General features: G+C 52.8%; 1 protein-coding gene and 1 pseudogene across 4 annotated transcripts in view; both read right to left on the bottom strand.

The window, feature by feature from the left end:
* DPP6 (dipeptidyl peptidase like 6) overlaps nt 1-26,132 on the bottom strand; it is a 431,250-nt gene that overhangs the window by 67,240 nt on the left and 337,878 nt on the right. For all 3 annotated transcript variants that reach the window (XM_084897509.1, XM_084897508.1, XM_084897510.1), the window contains exon 7: nt 20,876-20,957. In XM_084897509.1, the coding sequence (XP_084753635.1) occupies nt 20,876-20,957 (82 nt within the window). The remainder of the gene's footprint in view (nt 1-20,875; nt 20,958-26,132) is intronic.
* On the bottom strand, nt 10,630-11,541 carry LOC311629311 (developmental pluripotency-associated protein 2-like; annotated as a pseudogene). Its single transcript has 2 exons — nt 11,533-11,541; nt 10,630-11,106 (listed from the first exon to the last, which is right to left on the bottom strand). The product of its transcript is annotated as a developmental pluripotency-associated protein 2-like (transcript).

The raw sequence follows: 26,132 nt of genomic DNA, 5'->3' as shown, positions 1-26,132 counted from the left end.
CGGACTCCAGCTGCTATCAGATTTCTCCTCCCACATCAGTGGCCACGGAGGGAACCAACCTTTACGGCATCCAGGAAGGCAGGCGGCCTAGGGGCTGCTCCAGGAGCCTTCCCAGCACCCTGAGGTCCTTCTACCCTCTACAGAGGGGACACCGAGGTCAGGGGTCACCAACGTGCACTGGGAGGGGCGGGCCGTTCCTGCTGGGGTGCTTCTTCCATGGCCAGTGCTTCCCAAGGTGGTCACCCAGCAGCTGCCCTGCTGTATGAACCCAGTCCCCAATGGCAGGGAAGGAGCATCGGGGGATAGATGCATGCCCAGCGAGGGTGCTTGCTGTCAATCACACCTGGGAAATAGGTCATCGGCCAGAATGGGTGTGGCCACTGCAAGGGCGAGAAATTTGGGATAATTGATGCCCTAGAGTAGGGGTGTCGAACTCAATCAGAGAAGGGGCCAAAATCTAAAATCCAGCCTAAATCTTGGGGCCGAATGGTTTACTGAACAGTCATAAACTGACAATGTCATAAACTGACAGCGGAGTGCAGTGATGACAGCGCGGTGCGGGCCACATTGCAAGGCCTGGCGGGCTGGATTTGGCCCGCAGGCCTTGTGTTTGACATATGTGCCCTAGAGAAAGGAGTCCACTCTTGTGCTTTCGGCCCCTTGATGCTCCGATGAGCTCTACTGAGTTACCCACATGGCCCACGCCATGGGAACTCCACAGCAATGACTGATGGGCTGTAGCCACCTGATGCTGAGCTGGGCCCAGCTCCAACGGGGAAGGCCGCTGTGGACTCTGGCTTTGTGTCTAGCTCCCCTGAACCAGCCGCACGGCTTCTAGGACTGGACCCAGGGATGTGGGACTTTGGAAATGGAGGGTGTATGTTGTGGCTGACAAGACCCGGTAGAGGCGGGCTCCAGATGACCAGCAAGACCCTGTCGAAGCAGGGCTCCAGGCCAGGAAAGGAACGAGCAACCAGACCCACAACAAAGAATGTAGCATGATACGCTTTAGCTAAGCATAACTGTTAGCCATAAAATAGTTCTGTTGCAAGGCTCAACCCCCAAGCAGGCATGTCCTGTTTCCAGTAGCTGCAAGGCAGAACAAACAGACCAAACCAGGTCAAACAGAGACTCTTAAGCTAAAAATAAACTCCCACCACAGGTGTTGTATAAACTTTAAATGTTACTGTACTAGTGGAATTTTTCTATTATATAACTTATAACTGACCTTTCTTTGTTAAAACTTTAGCCAATCATAATCTTCCAGGCATCCCTAAGACGGGGATAAAAGTAGCATGCTTAGAGTGGGTCGGGGCCCTTGTTGCTCGCTGCTGTGTCAGTTGAGACGTGAGCCCGGACTTGAGTTTGTAATACAGGCTTCCTAAATTCCAATTTGGCTGACTGGTGGTCGTCATTCTCCGGTTGCCTACAACATGTAATTCCACAGAAATAACGCTTTCTGTCATATCCCCTCCTTCCATGGGGGCCTCCGAAATGCTTATTCCAGCGGCACCCCAAGGCCCCCACTCCCACTAGCCAGAGGGAAAGAGCACCAGCACTTTTCTCTGATGACACCACTGCCTGCAGGATTTGCCCAGGATGGAAGTATCCCTGCTGCTTTTATTTACTTTATTTTTTTAAAAAAAGTTTCCCTTTTAATGTGACCAAGTGCCATTCACACATTTTCAATTAGACTATAGAGGGAGCTCCATGGTTTCGGCAGGGGTGGTCGGCACAGAGTGAGCAAAGCCTGAGCAAGATGTCTTAGCAATCCCGCCCAGTTCTGCAGCCATCGGCCGAGGCGCACACCCTCCTCGCCAGGAAGGGGGTGAGCAGGGTCGGCAGCAGGCAAAGCCCTCTCGCGGCCTGTACGCCCACGTCTGAGAGAGAGAGAGGACATGACGGTCTGAATTACATTCCAAAGGAAACCACAGATACATTATTGCAACTTAGTGAGTTTAAGCAAGGCTGTTGGATAATCAAATCAATATAAAAAGTCATCTGCACCCTGGCTGGTTTCACTCAGTGGATAGAGCATTGGCCTGAGGACTGAAGGATCCCTGGTTTGATTCTGGCCAAGGGCACATGCCTGGGTTGTGGGCGCGATCCCCAGTAGGGGACATGTAGGAGGAAGCCAATCAATGATTTTCTCTTGTCATTGATGTTTCTGTCTCTCCCTCTCCCTTCCTCTCTGAAATCAATAAAAGCATATTTTTAAAAAGTCATCTGCAATTCTATGTGCCAGCAAATATAGAGTAAAAAAATACATTAAAAAACACACAGATAAAATAGCCCCTAAATTATCCAATACCTAGGAATAAATTGAAATAAAATATTTGTAAGAAATTTATAAAGGAAGTTATAAAACTTAGTGAAAGACATGTTTTGAAAAAGTAAATAAATGTGCAACTATGATATGTATTGGAAACTTCAATGACTGAAGTTTATAAGTTCTCCCTGAACTGATGTATACATTTAATGCAATTTCAACCAATTCCCCAAAAGTGCCTTTAAAATGACTGAACCAACCTGTTTTAAACTCTGTGTGTTTGTGTACATGTGTGTGTGTGCACACATACAAACATGTGTGCAAAGTGCTGAAGACAACATGACAGCCCCTGTGAATACGGTGGTGGGGGAGTGTCCCAACGCACACGTCCAGTCCAGAGAGAGCCTGCCTGTGTGAACGCCGGTCCTGTCCCCCGTTATGCTGTTGTAACTGAGGATGTGTGTCTGCTTCAGGGACAGATCCAGAGCAGCGGAGCACAGCCAGGGTCTGAGCCAAATGACACGGAGGAGCGCAGTGAGCAGTGCTGAGGATGGACCGGGAGAGGCACACCCTCCTCCCAGGCTGGACAACTGCTGTTCCCAGGACAGGTAAGTGTAAGGCCGGTCGGTGCCGGGCATCAGGGTGTGCTTGTGGAAGATAAACCACAAGAACGTTAGAAGGGAGTGTAAGACAGAATCTGTGTGTGTCAGGACAGGAAGTTTTTAAAAAGACGTGCAAAATGCAAATAAATTTGATTTCACAGAAAATACCTTTTCCTATGAAAGTATATAAAAATGAGAGTGAAAAGACAAGGTATAAAGGAAAATACTGGCAATAATAAAATGGACAAATGATTAGAATACCGATATGAAGACATGATGCCTGCCAAAAAGAAGACCAACAGCCCTGAAGAAGAGCAGGTGAGAGGCGGGCACAGGCCTGTATGGAGGATTAACAGGAAGGCTAATCCCTGAGAGGAATTAGCCCATAGTCATCACACGTATGCAAATTAAACAGGCACCTGTGCGCCAGGAGGTGTTCTGCAAGTGAACTTAAATGGTAACTAGAGCCCTGGCTGGTGTTCTCAGTGGGCGTCAGCCGGGCACAGCGGGTCTCTAGTCCTATTTCCAAAGAGCAAGTACCTGGGTACAGAATGGATCCCCTGCCCTGGTTGGGATGTGTCTGGGAGGCAACCAATCCCTCTGTCTCTCTCACATCAATGTGTCTCTCTCCCTCTTCTCCTTCCTTCCACTCTCTAAAATCAATGGAAAAAATGTCATCAGGTACAGATTAACATAAAAATAAAAAATAATAATAATAAGGTTAGGATGTTACAAAATTATATACTAGAGGCCCCGTGCACAAAATTCATGCATGGGGGTGTGTCCCTCAGCCTGGCCTGCACCCTCTCCAATTCGGGTCCTGGGACCCCTTGGGGGATGTCCAACTGCTGAGATTGGGCCTAAACCGGCAGTCAGACATTCCTCTAACAAACCAGGACATCTGGCTCCTAACAGCTCGCCTGCCTGTGTGCCTGATCACCCTTAACCACCTCTGCCTGCTGGCCTGATTGCCCCCAACTGCTCTCCCCTGTTGGCCTGATCGCCCCTAACTGCCTCTGCCTCGGCCCCCACTACCATATCTTTGTCCGGAGGGACGGCCAGAAGATGTCCGGAAGATGTCCCATCTGATTAGCATATCTCCCTTTTATTAATAAAGATAACTAGAGGCCCGATGCATGAAATTTGTGTAAGAGTAGGTCTTCCTTCTCCTGGCTGCCGGCACTGGCTTCCCTCAGGCACCCGGGACCCGGGCTTGCCTTGCAGCCCCAGCTTTGTCAGGAAGGTCATCCGGTCAGAGGGACGTCTGGTCTAATGAGCATATTACATTTTTATTATTATAGATAGTATTCAGATGATTAGTATGCATCTCAAATAAACAAACAAACAAAAAATAGGTCAATGGAAAACAAAAAGACATGCTTAGGTCACCCTTGGGGAGGGGACCTCCTCTAAGAGGCTGCCCCGAGCGTGAGCCCTCTGCCCCATACTCTCGGGCAGCCTGCGGGAGGGGTGCTGTGTTCCCCCGGGCTCAGTGTCTTATCGGGGGCTCTGACCACCCCTTTCTGGGGCCCGCTGAGAAGCAGAGGGGAGTATCTGGGCCAGGGCTGCTGCTACTTTTGGGTGCCAGTCCGGAGAAAGGTGGGGAGGCAGATAATGACACAGGGCCGCCCGGGAAGCAGCCACCTGTAGGCACCGCAGCAAAGAGCTTCTATCGGGGCGGGGGGGGCGGGGGGGCCTGGAGTTCACACCCCGTCACTCACAGCGACAATGTGCTTTCTGTGTGCAGGGCGTGTAAGAGGTTCTTAAAGACTTTTCACAGATGAGAGCTCAGCTGGTCCTGAGATAAGCTGTTCGGCTTTTCAGCCACGGGCTGAGCTCAGACACACTCGCTGCAGAGTCAGCAGTGGACGGGGGCTTCGGTTCTGACAGCGTCGCTGGGACGTGACCTGGGAGGGTTACTTCTCTTTTTTCTGAACTGTAACTTCCGCGCTGCTGAACGGAGGCACGGAGAAGAGAAGAAGACAACGTATTCCAGGTGCCTAGCTTGGCGAGGGGCGCGTGGCGTGGGGAGCCCTGCCTACGGGGTGCTTGCTGTCAGTTACTGTGTCCCATCGGACGCGGCCACGGCCACGTGGCGACAGCTCCCTGCTGGACCCCTGCACCTGCTGGCTCAGGGTCTGCCCTCCTGTGCAGGCTGGTTGGAGAAAATAACTCCACATCTGCCCAATGCTGCGAGAAATCTATGCACATGCCCCTCCTCCCCCCTCCGGGTGTCTGGCCTTCACTGAGGGCGTGAGCGCCAGGGCCACGGTGCCTGCTGACCGAGCAGGACACACCACCTTTGGGAAGCGCCATTCCCCTGGAAACGCTCTGACCCCTGGAGTTTGTGTGTCATACAGTCCTCCGTTCCAGGCCTGGCGATTAGAGATGGACTCGCACGGGCTCCTGCTTGTGAAGTCGGAACCTCGACCACCAGGCCGTGACATTCACTGAAGGGGTCTGGTCTCTGCCCTTCTGCCAGCCTCTGGGCTGAGAGGGTGCCCAGCCCGCCCTCACCCAAAGGACGGGATGTGCGGGACCCGGCCCGGCGGCGGTCTTTGTGAAAGCTCCTGTCGCCGAGCTAGAACCTGTTAGTCTACCACCTGGCACTGCGCCCTGCGCCCAGCGGGCACCGGCTGAGCCCTCGCCAGGCTGCCGCAGGGCCGCCGCGGGAGAGGACGGCACACGATGGGTACCGTGGCATGTCCTCTGTCACCAGGATATGCAAGGCCGAGCGACCGGCTGCTCTTCAGGCCAGCTTCTTTGCTCTAACTCCGATTTACCATCCAGATCCCATTCAATGGGACATGGGGTGAGGTCTATGCTATGCAGCCACGGGTGGTGCCACGGGTGGTGCCACGGCAGGTGCCACGGGTGGTGCCACGGCGAGGGTCTGTGCACTTCCTCCATCGGCAACGGCCACTTCCCTTCCCCACGGAAGGGTTACTTTACGCTTTTATTATTCTGTGCCTTTTAGTGGGAAGATTTTGTAATCAACTAATCTGATAACACTGCAACCCAGGAACGTGAAAGACAGAATTGGCTACGTGAGTCCCTATGAGCCTGTCCCGGGGCGACAGGGTTTACGGGAAGGAGCAGGGATGACTCGCGTTCACAGGACATTTCAATGACTCGCTTCCCTCCGTAGCCGCAGCTCTCTGCTGGTTTAAAGCAGTCTGAGCGGTGCCACCATGCAGGAGATCAGGCCAATTAAATAACGCATATGCATGCAATTATCATTTTTTAAGTCGGGAAGTTTACTGGAATTTCACGGAGCCTGCACGTGAACATGACATGATGGGTGATTATGACTTGTGTGGAGTCTCAAAGGTTAAGACTTAAGGGAGAGAGGCAACAAGCTGGCTACAGTGGCCGGCCAGCTGACTGCTGCAGGAGGTGGACATGCAGAACAATACAACACGGGAGCGGGGTTCATGCTCAGGTCAGAAACGGTAGCCGACTTATGCCGAGGGCATGTGTGCCTCATCAGCCTTTAGAGTGAAGTCCTGTCACTGATGGCAGGTCTGCCAGGCTGGAGCCAGGGGTGCCCAGGAGGAGGTGCTTAGGAGCTCACAGTCTCCAGGAAGCCTAGGAGGTGTGCCCACAGGGGCAGGGGTGCAGGGCGGAGCAGGGGAGGAGGTGGCAGACAAGCCGAGGGTCTCCTGCCCAATCCTGGCCTCCAGATGAGGCCACGGGGAACGTCCTGGAGACGGAGAAGACTCAGCCGAAATCTGCAAGGCAGGAGCCTGGCCCAGGCAGGGGGGCTGGGGTGGGGACTGGTGGGACTGAGCGTGCTCTGGGTGAAGGACAGGAAGTACAGAAGAGCTACAGTGACCAGGGGGGGCATTTGGGTCCTCAGCCAGGGAAGGGGAGCCTGGGAAGGGGAGAGGTGCAGGGCTATCCCACCACCCGCAGCGGGAAGAGCTGACAGAGGAACACAGGCCCCTCCGAGGTGGAGGGAGACCATTCGGGCACATGAGTAGGTTCTGGGGGGCATCAAGCAGGCAGCTGCCCAGAAATCCAGAGGCGAGGGGCTGGGGCATGGAGAGGAGCGGATGGGTCCTCATAACCTCAAGGCCATCGGTTGGTTCCCAGGACTGGTGGTGGGTCCAGCTGGGCGAGGAGCCAAGGGTGCCAGTTCTCTGACTGGGGCACGCAGAGACAGCAGCATCACCGGGTAGCGGTACTTGCAGGTGGAGCCAGAGCACGTGTGGCGGGAGCAGCGGTGAGGTCAGGGAGGGAGAAGGGGTCTGGGTGCTCTGAGGAGTGGGCGGAGGGCCCAGCAGGGTGGCACCCAGGGCGGCACAGGACAGTCTGGGCTGCAGGCTCAGATGGGCACCCCAGCAGGAGCGCGGAGCTGGTGTGCTGGCTGGACGCTGTGATTTACACTCTCCAATCAGTCCCAGCGAGGAAGCTGTCAAACATAATTCCCGCTGCGAATGGCTGTCGAAGCCATTAGGTAAGTGATTAGGTTTCCAAATTGAAGAACAAACAGAAAAATCAATTCACTAATTTGCTAACTGCTCATTAGAAGCGGAAACAGCTGAACTAGATTTCAGCCATGATGTACATAAGAATACACACGGTCTAAAATAAGCAAAACTGCATCTGTCTCTTCAACTCATCCATTGATCGCCTAAGCTCACCTGTGTCACATCCTATCATGAGTGGACCCTGTGTTCCCGGAGTCAGACGAGGACAATGAAGCCTCATGGGCTGTGGGAGCAGCCAAGTCCCTGGGCAGAGACATCCATGTCAAAAGGGAAGCTGTATGACTTTCCAGTACTGATAACTGATCTGTAATAATCCACGAGGGCTAACAAAATGCTACAAATGCCTTGGCCAGTGTGGCTCAGTGCTTGGAGTGTTGGCCTTTATACTGAAGGGTCTTGGGTTTGATTTCCCAGTCAAGGATGGTGCCTGGGTTTCAGGAGGCAACTGATCAACCTGTCTCTGTTGAATTTATGTCTCTCTCTCTCTCTTCCACTCTCACTAAAAAGATACCAATGTAAAAATATCCTCAGAGGAGGATCAACAAAAAACAAACAAACAAACAAACAACCCCCCTCTCCCCCTCAAATGCTACCAAGGAGGGGTCCTGGGAAGTCTGTTGAAAAGAAAAGGCTGGAAGAATCATCTGCAGATAACGGACCAGCTGTTGCTCAATGTCTCCCACAGTTCTAGGAGCCTCTTGTTTCCAGGGTTTTCCACCTGCCTCGGGATGTGCACCTGGACACAATGGCGAGGGCTGGGCCGTGAGGGCTGGGCCGTGAGGGCTGGGCAATGAGGGCTGGGCCATGAGGGCTGGGCGTGAGGGCTGGGCCGTGAGGGCTGGGCAATGAGGGCTGGGCCGTGAGGGCTGGGCTGTGAGGGCTGGGCCGTGAGGGCTGGGCTGTGAGGGCGGGCACACAGACCTCGACTGCCTCTGAGTCCAGGTGGGACAAGAACAGGGGTGCTCTCACCCTGACATTCCCGTGGAAAGCAGGGAGTCCCTGCTGTTCAGCCAGAAGGTTCAGCCCAGCCCGTTCTCCCTGACACGTTTTCCTGGGAAAACTCACATCTTCGATTTGAGATCATCCAGAGCAGAACAAACACTACGAAAAAGTGTCTGACTCAAACATCCTTACCCCCTCCCGGGCTTTGCTCAGAATTTGACTAAATTTGGCCAAGTTCACTAAATATCAGCCACATTGGTAGTAACATTTTCTGGGTGATAACATCAAGTGTTTCCAGTTCCCATGGATTTTGGACCTTCTGCCCATGAATCTGACATTTAATTCCATTTTCCCTCCCGATAGCATCCATCTTACGAGCATTTGTTGCGAACTCCAGCTCTGCTGTACAGAGCCCCGGCCGGCCACGGACGTCCAGGCTAGTGGAAAACACCCCTCCCTGACAGCTGTCCGGGTCTGAGAAATGAAGTCACCAGAGGTGAGCGAGCCGCAGTAACAAGCCAGAGACTGCGGCGATGAACCGTTTCCGTCACTGAGACGGACAGCGTGAAGAAAAAGTCACAGTTATTCCACGCAGACGAGGAGATGGGACCATTCCTGGGACATTTTCCAATTGGGAGACATTTTAGGAATTATGACAAAGAGGTGCCCCCTCCATCCAAATGGGAGACGTGCACAAGTCAGTCCATAACAGTCCGTTTCGGGCAGAGAGGGGATTCTGAGCAGACCCCCGAGGCCCGGGAAACCCTCCAGCCACGCAGGCCGGCCCCTGCCCCGCGGGAGTGAGGGGTTTGCCCAGGCTCCAGTGCCGCTGTGGCCTCCGCCTCCATCCTCACGTCCTCAGTCATTCTGGTTTATGGCTGCTTTGTTCCATGACCTACGGGATCCACCATTAAAGGCCCTCCTTCTTCCTGCAGAACTCCGGTCCTGCTTTTAAATCGCATTTGATAGATTACCCTGAAATTCTCTAATCTAATTCCGCCCAGGCTGATGCGGGCACCCGTCTAAATTAGATTCTTCCATAGGGACAACAGGCTGCTCCCTCACAATGGAATTAGGGGGCCGTGAGGAAGAGGGACCAATGCCACAGCAAGGTCAGGCCCTCAACCCCCCCTTTTCCTCACTTTGGCGTCCAGGTGAGTCCTGGGAAGTCTCTCTGAGGGTCTGCGCTCGGACCGGGGAGGGGGCCCCTTGGCAGGCGCTGCCCCGGCCCACGGCAGGGAAGGCGCTGTCTCTGAGGAGTGTGCGTGCTGGGCCGCAGACACCGTCCCACCCAGGGGGCTGAACGCATGTCTGTTGAGTGGAATTCCTGAAACTCGAGAATAAATCTCTTTTTCTTTTTAATATTTTTGTTTTGCTTACAGCAGTTTTATTTATAATTGCCCAAATTTGGAAGCAACCAAGGTGACCTTCAATGTGTGAATGGATGAACAAATTATGACACCCAGACAATTAAATATTTAGTGCCAAAAAGAATGGGCCATAAAGCTGTGAGAAGACACGGAGAAACAGGTGCATTTTGCTGTGACAGAAGTGACTATGAAAAGGCTGCGGTATGATTCCACTGTATGACATTTTGGAAAAGGCAAAGCTATGGCTGCAGTGAAAATATCAGGGTCAGGAATTGGGAACAGGGAACGTCAAAAAGGAGTACAGAATTTTAGGGCATATAAATTTTAGGGCATATAATGAAACTATATGGTTCCATAATAGTGGACACATCTCTATACATTTGTCAAACCTCATAGAAATTAAAACACAAAGAGTGAACCCTAATGTCCCTAGGGGCTTTCAGTGATAATGACAGGTCAATGTAAGTTCAACAAATGTACCATTCTGGTGCAGGGTGTGGGTAGTAGGGGACATGAAGGGCGGGGGAAGACAGAATTTGGGAACTCTTACTTTCTGCTCAATTTTTCCAAAAGCCTTAAAACGATTTTAAAAGTCTATTAATTAAAACAAAACTATATTCTACACAGCTGAACACCTGAAGCAGCAGTGGCAGGCACCTTTTGGCAAACAAACCTCCAGTACAGAATCCAAACATCCACATCTGTGCTTGAGGCATTGGGACGCTGAGGGTCCAGGGCAGAGCACAGCCAGTGTGGGACCAGGCTAATTCAGCTGTGAGCTCTCCACCACTTCTGTATGGGGGCGTTCAAACCAGGTTACCTTCTCTTCTTCATCTTAACTAATTTCTCCATCATCCTTTCATTCCTCTGAACACAGTCAGGGCCTAGCATGTGATCTCCTAGGTCTGGGGATGGGAAAGTCCAGGCTGGTAAAAGTAAGAGGGAAATCATCTTCATGGGAGCGTCAGGCACGCAGGTCTGACCGCACGGAGCTGCAGGAGAACCCAACCCTTTCTGTTCGCCAAGAGATGCCTGCCAGGGACCGCACACCAGCACCACCGACGTTCACAGCAGAAATCCTCCAGAAATAGGGGTGCCACGTGCATTCCCAGCCTTAGATGGTGAGTTCTTGGCCACGCTGCCAACATGGCCCCACGAGCTGAGTTATCACTTCCGCTGCCTGGCCACATCAGCTGTGCGAGTCCTTCTCTCTCACTCAGCTGATGACTTTCTGACCCCTTGCTCTCGATCGGTTTCCCCAAGCATGCCTGCAATGTGGCCTCTTCTGGTGTTTCAGCTACACTCTTTACCCAGTCTCCATGCTTCTCATTCACTTGTTTGTTTTTTTTCAAAATAAGCATGTTCCCTGAGCCTCCGATAAACCTCTATTTTCCTACCATCAGTACTCAATTCAGTTGTTGGCACCAGTTCTGCAAAATGTTGTGACACACTTTATTAAATGACTAGAGGCCTGGAGCATGAAAATTCATGCACTCGGGGGCTCTCTCAGCCCAGACTGCACGCTCTCACAATCTGGGACCCTCAGGTAGGGTCCATCCCATTGCAGCATGGCTCTGGGTCCCTGGAGCCTGCGGGTGGGGGGAGGGGCCAAGATTCCCAGATCACAGCATGGCTCTGGGTCCCCAGAGCCTGTGGACAGGGAGTGGGACCCAGAGGCCAGTCTGATGGCAGCATGGCTCCATTCCCACAGCTCCCTCCCGCCGCTGCACTGCAGGTGGCTGGGACCTAGGACTGACTCCCGCCGAAGGCAGCCAGGACCCAGGACAGATACCCACCACAGGTGGCTGGGACCCGGGACTGACTCCTGCCGAGAGTGGCTGGGACCCAGGACTGACTTCCACCATGCCAGCTAGGACCCTAGCCTGGTGTTCAGTCATCCATCCGGATGTTCAGGTCCCTGGCTCTTCAAATATTTGGATGGCTAAGTGGTCAGCAAGGGAAAGACTGGCTTTGGGCAATCTTTGAGTTGTCATTCATTTGAGGAAGCTTAACTTTCTCGTTTGTCCTGGGCGCTGTCAGTGTGCTCTCTGAGGCTGAAGAAACACTTGGTTCCATTTGATGTTCATTATGTTTCTCACTTATTGGAACCAACGTGAGTATCACATTTTCTTCTTCTAATTCATCCTTTCACTTCTTGAGTTTGCCATTTCCAGGGACACTCAGAGGAAGGCAGTGCCAGCCGTGTTGAGGAGACGTGCAGTTTACTTTATTAACCACCTTTTTTTTTTTTTAATTTTTAACGGATACATAATGCTGCTGTGTTCAAGACACTTTTCATGGTGGTAAATGCCCATAGTCTGGCCAGGCCAACTTTGTGATCTTTCCCCATAGGCCAGCACACAGCAAACCGCTTAATTTTAGCCCTAATATGATTGCCTACATCTGTGGCTGGCAAACTGTGGCTCAAGAGCCACATGCGGCTCTTTGGGTGTGGCTCTTCCACAAAATACCACGGCCTGGGCGAGTCTATTTTGAAGAAGTGACATTAGAAGAAGTTTAAGCTTAAAAAATTTGGCTCTCCAAAGAAATTTCAGTCATTGTACTGTTGATATTTGGCTGTGTTGACAAATGAGTTTGCCAACCACTGGCCTAGATCATCAGTTGCTAACTGTTGGTCTGTTGACTCTTTGAGGTTCGAAAGGTTGATGACCACTGGCCTAGATCACATCTTTGCACGTGCTTACATAGCCCGGGACTGTTTTGACTGTTGTGTAATAGCAATAGCTCGGCTGTGAATGTGCAATGCTTTACCCCCCACTTCTAGGTGGCCCACTTTCCTCATTATTGCAGCCAGCTGCATTGCTGTCTTTGCCAGCGTGGTGTGTCCTCTCCAAAAGGGGTTTGTGTGCTATCAGGTGGGACTGGTTTAGGCACCTTCCTACATCTATATATATAAAAGCCTAAGAGACCAAATGACCGGTCGACTCATCGCTATGACACACTCTGACCACCAGGCGGAAGATGCTCAACACAGGAGCTGCCCCCTGGTGGTCAGTGTGCTCCCACAGTGGGAGCGCTGCTCAGCTGACCGACGGGCGCCAGACAGGGCCACCGCGGCCCGGAGCCTGCAGCCGAGCACCAGTGAGCCTGCCGAGCGGTGGCAGCAGCAGGCACAGTGGGCCAGGATGAGCGGGAGTGGCAGGCAGGGGCGGCAGGCGGTTTGGACTGCTGGTTTCAGCCGATCCCCACAGGCTATGCCAAGGGACCCCACCAGTGCATGAATCCGTGCATTGGCTTTTAGTATTTTCCTAATGTTTTAGGAATGAATTTTCTCTCACTTCGTCTATGATCCTGCAATTTTGAAGCTGCTTTGTGTTTTGAAATCTGCAGCGAGCCTGAAGGTGGAAGGAGAAGGCCCATACCTTCTGTAGTTCTCCTCACTCCCAGCCCGGGACCACCGGACACCCAGCTGGTCCACTCGAGAGTGGGTGGGTGTTAAAGCCAGTGCCTCCCGAGGGGCCATGAAATGCCACCCTCGTGAGCTGGCGCCTCCCTCGCCACCCAGCTCCGTCACTATTCAAAGGAACTAATTTCTTGCTACTGTCATGGACGTCAGTGCCGTGAGAATGTTTTTACAATGAATCCCAAATTAACCCGACTGATGAGAGCTTTTATAAGTTATTGATGGGATGTCACCTCCGCTGGCCCTCTGTGGAGGCGACATTTCATGAATAACCTCTTCTTGGAAAGATCAGTCTTCCTCCCGCGCTGGCCTATGAACGCTGATGAGGTGCCCCTGCCCTGTGGCCCCAGGACGGGGGAGCAGCAGTGCCCTTGGGGACTGGGGGGGGGGGGGCACGGTAGCAGTTCTGCCCCCTGCTGGCTTCGGGAAGGGGCGGGAACCACTGGCTAGCTTCGGGCAGGGGGCTGGGAGGAGGGGGCGAGGGGCCGTGAGCGTTTTCAGAGCCCCCGGCGTCGGTGAGTGTGACCACCGCAGTGAGGAAGGTAGGGCGTTACCCAGTGACGGGCGCGAGCTCAGCTAGCTCCCCGTCTGTGGCACGGCTACCAGGCTACCATTCCCCAGGCAGGCGGAGGAGCAGGTCCTGTGTGGGTCTAAGAGCCAAACCGGCAGGAAGGGGATGGGATGTGGTCACAGGGCTCGGGGAGGGGACAGGAGGTAGTGGTCAAAGGACACACGCTTCCGGTTAGAAGATGAATAAGTTCTGGGATGGAATGCCCGGCACTTTATAAGAAGCATATTCTCTGTCCAAGGGGTGGTTTGGGGGTGCGGGGGAGCGGCAGAGCAGGGAGCCTGCTGTCCGCCAGGCACGGCCTTTTTCAGACAGACGGACGCTTGCAAACCTGCCCAGGGCTGCAGATTGTATCTACAGAGTTCACGGACCCACACATCGCCCAGCCTCGCGTGCCACCTCCCCGCTGAGCGTGCCTCAGCGAGCGCCAGAGCCAGGAGCTCAGGGCTGCCCTGTTGATGTAAATCTTTTCTAATTAAAGGCCCTAGAAAATCAGAACTAAGATGCCTTTCCTTCCTCCTAAGGCTCCAGGTCAGCACCTCTGGGATCTGGGACTGGCGATGGGCGGGGTAGAGGCCTCTCCGGAGGTACAGGGGCTTCTAGGTTCCAAGCCGGGCTGGTCCGGTTTCTGCGGTCCCTCCCAGCACAGCGGGCGCTGGCTGGCTCGTGCTGCAGGGTGTGCGGCACCGGCCTTCTGTGTGCGCGCTGCGGGACGTGCCGGACGTGCCGGACAGGAGCTGTCGGCCCCAGGGCTCTGGCCTTTCCCCGACGCCACGCGTAGGGACCCCCTCCTCAGACCTGTGGCCATCTGCCTGTGTCCCACCGAGCCAAGCTTTTTGAACCTTTCATCTTGAATCTCACGCTGAATTATTGGCATTTGGGCAGCATAAATTTTTCACATTAATGGGCTATTTAAAAACATTTTTTCTTTAAAGCAGAAACCTGAGTTCTTTAAGGAAAAAGCTTTTCTTTTTTCTTTTAAGTGACCCAGTGTGAGTACAGAAAACCTTCAGCTCTGTTTTTTAATCCTTCATGACACCTGACAAACGGACCAGCACCCAGTGTGGGTAGCGGTGCCATGCTGGTGGGGGTGCCATGCTGGTGGGGTGCCATGCTGGTGGGGTGCCATGCTGGTGGGGTGCCATGCTGGGGGGGTGCCATGCTGGGGGGTGTGCCATGCTGGGGGGTGCCATGCTGGGGGGTGCCATACTGGGGGGGTGCCATGCTGGGGGGGTGCCATGCTGGGGGGGGCACTATGCTGGGGGGTGCCATGCTGGTGGGGGTGCCATGCTGGTGGATGTGCCATACTGGTGGGGTGCCATGCTGGTGGGGGTGCCATGCTGGTGGGTGTGCCATGCTGGTGGGGTGCCATGCTGGTGGGTGTGCCATGCTGGGGGGGTGCCATGCTGGGGGGTGTGCCATGCTGGGGGGGTGCCATGCTGGTGGGTGTGCCATGCTGGGAGGGTACCATGCTGGTGGTGTGCCATGCTGGTGGGGGTGCCATGCTGGGGGGGCGTGCCATGCCAGGGGGATGCCATGCCAGGGGGGTGCCATTGCTGGTGGGGGTGTCATGCTGGGGGTGTGCCATGCTGGGGGGGTGCCATGCTGGGGGGGTGCCATGCTGGTGAAGAATACTAACTTCCATCTTATCCAGAAAACTGCTGTTTAAAATTCTCTGCTATTCTTAGATAATCCCTTGTTCGGTAAACTCTGTCATTGTAAACTGTCACTTTAAGACAGTCTGTTATTCTGTAAAATGACTTTGTTTTTTAGTTCAAATAATAGAAAAAGATAGACTTAACTGTCTGACCTTGCAAGCTAGCCATCCAATGTAATAGACTAATACTGATAATAATTATGCCAAGTACAGACTCATTATGTATTAAAGGTTACACTGTCTGTAACCGTAACTCACACCGGGCCCTTTGTAATAGCTGCCAACAAAGAGGCTCGAAGCGTATAAACACCGACAAACTTCCTGTGTGGAGGCTCAGAGATTTGGAAAGAGACACCTCCCTCTGGGCTGTGTGCAATGAATAACTCCTAATCAATTGGCTCATGAAGGCGTCTGTATCTCAGTCACTGACTGACGACACAACACCAGAGAGAAAAGCAGCCTCCTCTGTAAAACGGGTCCGTGAAGGTGGCAGACAAGGCTGAGACTTAAGGCTCATAAGAATCTGGTTTGTGAAGTTTAGTTTCTTAGATGGACTCAGTCCTTCTGGAGCCTCAACTGTTATGTCCCAGGCCTGAGACACACCCCTCAGAGGAGAGGGCTGTCCAGTGGTTATGGACAGCCACTTAGTTGGTGTAAAGAACTTAATTTCCATATAAACTGGCTCTGGTAGCATTGGTGATGCTGTGTCCCGAGTTGTAGCCACTGTAATTGTGAATATTAACTGAGACAGTGTAACACGGTGTCCAGTTTCCTACTGCATTTTTTCAAGTGGAAAAGTTAACTAAAGAGTTGACACCACAAATTGGTGAAGAAATTGTGCATATGCCAATTTGTTGTTAAAATCTTTTTCTTTGAACTATACTGCTTTGCGATCTCATTTCAGAAGAACGGCATGAACAGTCTTCAGCCGCAGTTGTGATGGTTGTACATGCTCACAACTGCCTATTCTCAGGGTTTATCCAACCCTGGGGTTTGCAAGTTACTCTCGTAAAACATTCTTAAAATGGTTGGCTTCTTGTTTGCAAGCCAGCTGATAGGGTAGCAACCAAAGATTCCAGGGTTTGAGCCTCTGAAAGACTGCCTGCTCACCTGTGCGAGGAATAACAGCATCTAAAGTGAAGACTTAAGAAAAACTCAGTGACTACTAGATTATCCTCAGGACTCTGCATTGGCTCTATAATGTTCTTGGTATTAAAAAAAAGCACATTTGTCACAGAAACTTAGTAAACATCTTAAAACTGAATATATATGTATGTTGCTTAGATAAATGTAATCACTGTAAACATCTATATGATCTGGGATTTTGTTTTTATTTTGAAATGAGAGCATTTTGTTTATAAGTTCATTAAAAACTAAAAACTGTTTCTTAAGGAAATGAGGGATTTTTTTTAAACAACAAAAAAATGCCTTGCTGAGTCACTATGAAATAACAATCTCCCCAATTTTTTTAGTAGACTACTTCAAGCCACTTGTTACACAAAACCCCTTTTGCAAATCATTTTAGGTTTAGTGTTAAAACTCTTACTCATATTAAACTGCTTTGGTATGGAGGAGAAAGGTATTGTTTTTTCTTTTTTCTTTTTCTTTTTCCTTTTTAAATGACTTGCAGGCACAAATACCTAGTGCCTGCTAGGACTTGGTTATTGTAACTCCAGTGCCTTAGACAAACAGCGGGACTGATTTTGAATAAATGAAAGCGTTAAAGGGTTTAACTTCGGAATAAAGCTTTTCTTTAAATTTTTTGTTAATTGGCTCTGAGCAGATTGATTCTTATGGTAACTTTGGAGAACATCACACCACGTGAGATTGATGTGATCACTAACCCCCCCCCCCCAACCCTCTTCCCTCAATCTTATCTGCCGCTATTCTTTTTCTGACCCAAGAGAAAGATCTGTTGACATTTTTAAACTGTAATTTATTCATTCAGAGCATGTCAGAATAAATTTAAAAGTACTTTCACCTGAAAATGCTCCCAGGAGCTTATTGTGTAAAAAAAGTAGGTGTTTTGTAAAATAATCTTGAAATTGTAAATTGACACTAGTTTGATCAGCTTAATTTTTCTTTTTTCTTTGAAAAGTACTTTAGCAATAATTCCATGTTTACTACGTTATGCTATTAAAGGATATATTAGCACCAACAAAACAAAACAAAACAAAACAAAAAAGGAGCACACACGGGCCAATGCCGCCTCCTCACCCGCTGTACGGACACCGGGTGTGTGTGGGGGGACGGGCAGGGGGTGGGGACGTCTCTGAGGGTGACTGGAAAGGGAGGGTGTCTGAGGAAGCTCTGCACTCAGGCAGAGGCCAGGCAGAGGGACAGGGGACAGCTTACACAGAGCAGGTCTGAGACCGCGTCCGTGTTCTGTGGGCATTGCTCTTCCACGGGCTCCTTCCCGGGGGGGGGGGGGGGGCCGGACATCCCCTCCCCAGGCCGCATGCATTCCTCACGGAACCTGTCTGACTGGCCAGCTCACCCTCCTAGGTGAGGCTCAGTGGGTAACGTCTGATTGTGTAAGGAACCCAGAGACCACAGATCAGCACCGTCGAGGGGGGACGAGGCTCCGCATGCCCACGCTCCTCCTCCCTCCCCTCCACAGTGCACGGTGGGCGGCCAGGGTGTGTACAAAGGCCAACCAGGTCTCTCTGAGCTCAGGGCCGCTGCTCAGAGCCACGCCGCAGCGGGAGCAGCTGCCGGTGACCCGCCTGGTGCCGGCACCTTCCTCCTGGGTGATGGGTCCCAGCCCCAGGCATCGCGGAAGTCACTCGGCACATGGAGGGTCAGTGCTGGAGCCTGGGACGGACTTCCCTGCAGCTGTCTCTGCTCCGGGGGCGTCCTCGTAACTAAGTGTATTTCCTTGGGAGGCAGTTATCTCTTAGGGCAAAGGGCAACGAGGACCTGTTAGTGTGCGAGCCTGCTCTCAGGTGGTGGGCTTCCATCCGAGAGAAGGAGCGCCAGGAGCCTGTCTGTGGGGAGCTGTCTGTGGGGAGCTGTCTGTGGGGGCCTGTCTGTGGGGGCCTGTCTGTGGGGAGCTGTCTGTGGGGAGCTGTCTGTGGGGGCCTGTCTGTGGGGGCCTGTCTGTGGGGAGCTGTCTGTGGGGAGCTGTCTGTGGGGGCCTGTCTGTGGGGGCCTGTCTGTGGGGGCCTGTCTGTGGGGAGCTGTCTGTGGGGGCCTGTCTGTGGGGGCCTGTCTGTGGGGAGCTGTCTGTGGGGGCCTGTCTGTGGGGAGCTGTCTGTGGGGAGCTGTCTGTGGGGGCCTGTCTGTGGGGGCCTGTCTGTGGGGGCCTGTCTGTGGGGAGCTGTCTGTGGGGAGCTGTCTGTGGGGAGCTGTCTGTGGGGGCCTGTCTGTGGGGGCCTGTCTGTGGGGGCCTGTCTGTGGGGGCCTGTCTGTGGGGAGCTGTCTGTGGGGAGCTGTCTGTGGGGAGCTGTCTGTGGGGGCCTGTCTGTGGGGAGCTGTCTGTGGGGAGCTGTCTGTGGGGAGCTGTCTGTGGGGGCCTGTCTGTGGGGAGCTGTCTGTGGGGAGCTGTCTGTGGGGAGCTGTCTGTGGGGGCCTGTCTGTGGGGGCCTGTCTGTGGGGGCCTGTCTGTGGGGAGCTGTCTGTGGGGAGCTGTCTGTGGGGAGCTGTCTGTGGGGAGCTGTCTGTGGGGAGCTGTCTGTGGGGGCCTGTCTGTGGGGAGCTGTCTGTGGGGGCCTGTCTGTGGGGGCCTGTCTGTGGGGAGCTGTCTGTGGGGAGCTGTCCAGGGTCCTGTCCTCGGGGTGCTGGTCCTGGGTCAGCTTTCCTAGCCAAGATGGTCAAGGGCTCAGCAAACCACAGCTGCTGCCCAGACGCCCATCTTAGTAAACCAAATTTTATTGGACACGCGTTCCATTTGTGTCTGTCCCATTTGACCAGCCACCCGGCCCTCACCGGACATGCTTGCTGCCACCTCTGCACAGGACGTGCTCTTGGAGGTGAGTGACAGCGTCTACTCCACTTGGTATGAGAGCGGCAGGACAAAAACTCAGCGCCCCCAAAAGTGTGGAAGCTCAGAAATCCCCTTGAAGGTTAGCACGGCTGGTGCCGAGGCTCCTCACCTGGGCGGGGACCCCTGAACGTGTGCCTCCGTCTACGCACTTCATGTCCACCGCCTGTGACCCTGTGCTGGGTTCTCCGTAGCCAGAGCGCTCGGGGAGAGATGGACTGTGTCCTCACCGTGACCGAGGGATGGATTGGCGTCAGCTCCAACGGTCCCCAGACCCATCACACTTCCATGTGGATCAGATCACTGCTTTCCAAACCTGGTTCCCAGCTCTTAGCATCAGGGACATGTCAAGGACAGCTCAAATAGCTTTGTGACCCACACACGCCTGCTTCTTTAATCAATGCGAGGCAGTGGAATGAACTCGCAACCAGGACAAGGGATGGCCTGCGGGGAAACACGCCTGGTTCCCCCGGGACTCTGTGCCGCTCACTCCCGTTCACTGCAAGGCCTGCTCCCGTGCCGTTTTGGGAAAAGGGCCTTTAAGTGCAGCCTGAGCGCTCAGCTTCAACGTGCAGAGGGAGATGGCGACTCGAAGGCAGCAACGGAGACACGTGACCTTCAAACTGGGGACTTTCTGCAAGGGGAGGTGGCGCAGCATGATCTCTGGAGATAAAGGGCTTAGACAGGTGAGCGGGAGTGGGAGCAGACCTAGAGGTCCTCCTACCCCATCCTCCCCTCAGTGCTCGGGGCTGACGGAGCCCAATGGCGGGGGGCAGGCCCACAGGAAGTCAGTGGACAGCCAGGTCCAGAACCCAGTCCCCCCACGCCTCCCTCGGAGCCTCCACCAGGCCTCGTTGGATACAGAGCCTAGAGGTGCACCAGCCATGGGGTCCTGCACTGGACGCTGCTTCATGGTTCGGGGGCCGAGCCCCACCGTGACCACAAATCTACCTTCTTCCTCGAATCCTCCAGAGAAAGGAGCCAGCGTTCCCACAGGAGCAGGTGTGAGGCTGCTCCATGGCAGGCCTCCCCCTGAGCTTAATCCCCCTCCCCAGGCACATCTGTAGCCACGCCCGCAGGCCGGGGACCAGGGCCAGGATGGTGTACGTGGAAACCAAAGCAAACGCGGTCCCAGGGTTGTTTTTTCATTCTTCACCCGGGGGCATTCTTTCATTGATTTTTAGAGCGTGGAAGGGAGGGAAGGAGAGTGGGAGGAGATACAGAGGGAAACACTGAGGTGAGAGAGACACGATGATTGCTTGCCTCCCCCATGTGCTCTGACGGGGCCCGGGAGCGAACCTGAGACCCACACATGTGCCCTTGACCAGTGATCGCACCTGAGACCCTTTGGTTCGAGGGCTGACACTCTGACCCTGAGACCACGGCCAGGGCCGATGCCAGTCTAAGAGAATTCTCTGTTGGGAAAGAAATGGACGTTTTACATGTGCAGAAGCCCTGCTGTGCTTATCCGTGATGCCGTTCACCCACGCACACCAGCGGGTGGGACCGTTCCGGCTGCAGAGCGTCACCCTCACCGAGGAGGACAGGCCGCGCACGCGCTTGCTTACCAGCTGCTGGCCTTTGGGGCCCCAGCCTGCGTACTGCAGCTTCGCGTCGCTCACCTCCGGGGGGTCCAGACGCTGAGGGTCCCTGGAAAACAGGACAAAGAGAGCAAAGTGGTGGGACCGAGAGTCAAGAGCTGTAATTTGTCCTGCCCCTGAGCCTCCCTCCCTCCCGGCGTCATGTTCTCCTCGGGTCGGGTTCCTCAGGGGCGGAGTGGACTCAGGTCCTCATGCTGAACCCAAATAGGAAACCTTCCCCCAGGGGAGCCTTCGGAGGAGTCTCAGAACCAATTGTTAAAAATATTCAGGACCGTCAAAATTAAACATTGAAATGTCCAGCTGTGGGGCAATAAACCCCCTGGTTTAAAGCTCCACCTCCGATTTCCTCCCAGATGGTTATGTTTTCCTAAGCACCGTGCCAGGCCCTCGGCCTTTCCAACACGGTGGCTTCCAGGCCAGGTTCCATCTGTGGTTTGCGTTGAACCAAAAGGGAGAGAGAGAAGGGGAGGTTGAGAGAGACTGAGAAAGACAGAGAGAGACTGAGATGGAGAGGTTGAAGGAGCGTGAGAGGAAAAGATTGAAAGAGACACAGAGAGAGATTGAAAGAAGAGAAACATTTTTTCCTTTCAAACATCACCTACATTTTTCCATTCTTAATTGATTATATGCAGAACACCACACCAACAAAATACTGCCTATGCACTTGAAGGCCATAATGGATAAAAATCTTAACAGAAAACGGAAAAGCCCCGGCACTTTGCCAGGAGTTAAACAGTTCAGGATGAGAGCAGCAGCGCTGGCTGCAAAGTGCAGAAGAGGAGGCCACCTCTTTCCGGTGACGCTGCTCCCGGAGACTCTGTCCGCGGAGCAGGCGCCCGTCATGGAGCACCGCCTGGGGGCCGCAGAAGACAAAGCTGTGAGTGTGCTCCTTCCTCTCCAGAGAGACTGCGGTGGGAGGGTGGTTGGGAAAGGAAGATGCTGAATTTAAAGGAATTGTCTGAACCGAGGAGACAGGCGCGAAGGGAAAGGAGGTGAGTGAGGGCTTGGATCAGTAGAAAATTCTAAAAGCAAGTGCTTAACAGTCTGCCAGGACTCGGAATACATTTCAGAGTCAAAAATGCAGGTCCGCCCCACCCTGCCCGCCTTGCCCCGTGGCTCTAGGTGAGGCCCGGGGCCCGCAGAAGCCAGTGAGGGGGACAGTGACAGAGCAGCTGGCCCAGCTGTTAGCGGAGCAATGGGAGGGGAGGAGGTCTGAATGCTACAGGTCCCAGTGAACCTTCGCAAACCACCACTTGTGTGGTTTTAGGGTTTTGAAATATTTTCATGAACAAGGGTGACTTCCTCACTGATTTTGTATGGGAAAGGTTCTCTAAGGATATTCAAAATTCAGAAGCAATAAAATTAAAGAGTGATCCTTTGAGGACATAAACAGTTTTGAAAAATTGTTGACAAAACATCACAAAAGACAACCGAGAAAGTGGGAGAAAATATTCATAACACACTACAGACACATGCTGAGCTCCCTCCGACAAAGAACCCTAAAATTAAGGTTGCACAAGAGGATAGAAATGTGAGAAAAAGACATGAGCAGACAAGTGTCTGAAAAGATATTAAAATGGCCCTCGAACACATGAAAAGTACTGAACAAACAAGGTCAGAGAAATGCAAAGTGAAACATACTGAGGTATCCTTCCCCAATGGAACTTGTCCCGAACAAGGAAGCAAGGAAACTGTGGCGTGTCCTGCTGGTGAGGCTGCAGAGCCTGCTGTGCAACCCCCCCTGAGCTGTGGACCCAGTTCACTTCCTGGAAGACCCACCCCAACGACACAGACACACCGCCAGCTGTGTGCACTGCAGCTCTGCAGTTGCAACATCCGGGGAGCACCGCACGGATGAGTAAGTGTGACACGTCCTACAGGCATGACCGCCGTCCCGAACCGGGAAGGTCTCCGTCACCGACAGGAGTGGCTCCCATGACTGAGCTACGCAGAGCCCAGCAGGGGCCCAGCAGGTGCGATCGGCATCTAGAAAGGGGCACGGGGAAGTGGACGTGGGCTCCTCATCTGCGGAGAACAGAGAGGCAGGAGCTGGAAGACAGACACCAGGGTGGGTTACGTGTAGGGGTGAGTGGGAAAGGGGCTGGGGCGAGGGCACGGGCTGAGGAAGGGCCTGTTTCTCTGGGTGTGTCTGTCTGGTGTAAGCCCTGGCCTCACACTATAACAGGGTTTGCATTCCTTTACACCCCCCACACCCCAAGTAAGACCAGTGATGGAAAACAAGTGGATGTGGGGAAACTCTGACCGCAGGACAGACCGCAAGTCAAAGGAAGTTCCGTCCCGCATGGAGGGTGGGAGAGAGGAACCACGGCGGGGACTCTGGAGGCCGCTCCACAGGAGCTGCGCGGTGCAGGCAGGAGCTGCTGTCTGGGGTGTCTCCCAGGGCTGAGCCAGCGACTCTGAGGGACTCCCGGTGGGGCGGGCACCGGGATGGACTAATGTGCAAATACGGAATATGCTGCAGATATGAGGGCCAGGCTTCCTGCAGGCACATAGTTATGAGGAAGGGGAGAGCGAGAGTGAGCCCCAGGGAGCTTTATCTGCTTTCACAGTGCTTCTTGGGGGCACGCGCTTCCCTCAGAGAGGAAGCCCTGGGGACCGTCTTGGCTGGGGGGCCGGTGGCACTGCTCTCAGCCCTGAGCCCAAGACCTGGTTCATGGTCATTCAGTGGACTGAAATTCTCAGGGGTGTGCTCAGGAGTGTATGAGAGAGAGACAGGGAGAGATGGAGAGACGAAGAATGAGAGAGTGTGTGAAAGCATGCCTTCATCTATTTTGGTGTTGATTCCTGCTCTCAACCCATCTTTCTGTCTTTCTTTTTATTTACTCATTTGTTTTAAAGAATCCATGCCAGGCTCCATATGAATCATGTCAGGGAAGAGATGGGCTGGTAAAAAATGATTAAGGACAAATACAACGATCTGGATTTAACTCTGTCTCAGAGTAATCACACAGTCCATTCTGACTGCGTATTTGAGCAATAAGCAAGCAGCATACATCATGCTGACTCTTGCAGAGTAAATTAGTGTGGAAGTTGACTCATTTCTCTTCCTAAGCTGAGCCAAGGTGCTGAAAAGCTTCCCGACAGAAACAGCCTTTGGAAAAAGAAAGGCCAAGAATTGCTTTCCCAGCTCCTAACCTTTCAGCTAAAACATTGGGAAAATGAGCATTTTCAATGTCAAATAACACGTGTTTTCGTAATCTTCCTCATGGTGGATAATATAAAAACATAAAAGACCTCACAGTCTTAGCAGCGTATCCAACACATTGTAGATGCTCATACAGATGAACTGAACATGAATACAGTGGAACCTCGGTTCTCAGACATGACTCATTCTGGAAGGCTGTTCAAATCATGTTTCCTTTAGAAATAATGTAAATTGAATCAGTGCCTTGCAGACCCCTGAGTGAGTCCCTGTTTTAATGTCTCTCCTATACAGCACATGTCTAATGTACAGTTTAATCTATAAACAAACACCTTAAAAACAAAAAGGACATGATATGTAAACGAGGATTTGACAAAAAGAAAATGAAATGTACAGTAAAAAAAGAAAATTTAATAATAACAAGCAGAAAAAAGGCAAAAAACAAGAAAATATTCGAAGCACAATTTCCTGAGATGTTAGCGATGTGAGAGGTTTAGCAGTAAACTCACATTGAGCGTTCTCTCCTTTGTTTGTCACTGAGAGACGCGTGACAGTCACACAGGGTCAGCATGAAAGGTTGTAGGGTTGAGAAGCGAATTGTTTGAGATGGAGACATCAAGGGCCAAGGTTCTGCTGTAGATGGATGGATGGATGGATGGATGGGTATATGGGACCCAGTTTAGTCACCAGTGAATGGTTGGTCAGGTCAGTACAACCTTAAATTTCACATAACATTGAAAGATTTGTATTATTATTTTAATATACAGTATATCTTAAATTGCACAGTTATAATCTTTTTTTAAAAATGTTTTTACTTATTTCAGAGAGAGGAATGGGGAAGGAGAGAAAGATAGAAACATCAGTGATGAGAGAGAATTATTGATTGGCTGCTTCCTGCACAACCCCTACTGGGGACGGAGCCCACAACCCAGGCATGTGCCCTGACCGGGAACTGAACCATGACCTCCTGGTTCATAGGTCGCTGCTCAACCACTGAGCCACACCAGTCGGCCATATTACGGAGGTTTAAACGAGGAGATGAATGTAACAGCCCAGCCAGCACCTGGGCCCTGGCTCTGATGTCACTACTGCTGATGCTGCCAGGGCCAGGGAGGGAGAAGAGCCAGGTGTACAATTCATGTGCTTCTGTTTTCTCCAAGATTAGGTGGTCTGTCGTCTAAAGCACCTTGATTCAGAAACCAGGCCGTCTGCAGTAGGATGGCGAGGGAGGCAGTCCCTGGCTGTGCCCGCAGGGCCCAAGCTGCTGCCTGGAGGCCAGTCTCCTGCACTTGGATGAGTGCCTTTGTTTACTTCTTGTCCGTCACCTGACACCGCGGATTCATCAGCCTGAAGACTCCCCTGGCCCGGAGCTTCTTCCTGGTGGAGAGGAGAGCGTGGTGCCAGCGACCCGCCCGGGGGAGGAGGAGCGGGAACAGACGTGGGGCCCTCGGCGGCGTGTCTCACCGTCCCACGGAGGAGGCAGTGTGTCCACGCCTGTTCTCTCCAGAGCTTGCGAATGAGACGTCTGTTTGTGTGGATTTCTCTCAAGAGCTTAGGTAGCTCGGTCAAGTCTTAGAATGAGGTGAGCTTCTTAACTAACAAAGTCTCCTCAAATTTGCGACGTTCGGCAATGAGCGGAACCACGGGCAGTGCTGACGTCTCAGCGGAGAAACACCGAGCGAAAGGATGTGCTCGACCCGAGGGGCCGCTCCCTTCCATGACCGGTGTCACCAAACGCTCACGGTCCCAGGCCCCCCTGCTGTCACTTGCCAGTGTCATCACCGACGGGGCAGTCACGTTTCTGGGTGCTGTCCGGCTACATGTGCTTAAACCACTTGGTTTTCTGTCTCATAGAGGCAGGCATCACCGATTCACACTTTCCTATTCAGGCATCTCTCCCAAGGAGGGTTGTGAAAGCAGCCAGCTGGGATATTTGAGGGAAAACGGTAGACAGTTTGGTGACAGGCAGTGGAAATCAGACCATTTAAACACAGGCCCCGCGGACCTGACCCTGAACTCTGTGTAGCTCTCACATGTGAGCTCGTGGGGCGCAGAGGGAGG

The sequence above is a fragment of the Pipistrellus hanaki genome (assembly GCF_964339955.1).
Source record: "Pipistrellus hanaki genome assembly, chromosome: 10".
NCBI lineage: Eukaryota > Metazoa > Chordata > Mammalia > Chiroptera > Vespertilionidae > Pipistrellus > Pipistrellus hanaki.
Note: the sequence above shows the minus strand (reverse complement) of the source record. Positions and strands in the feature narration are given on the sequence as shown.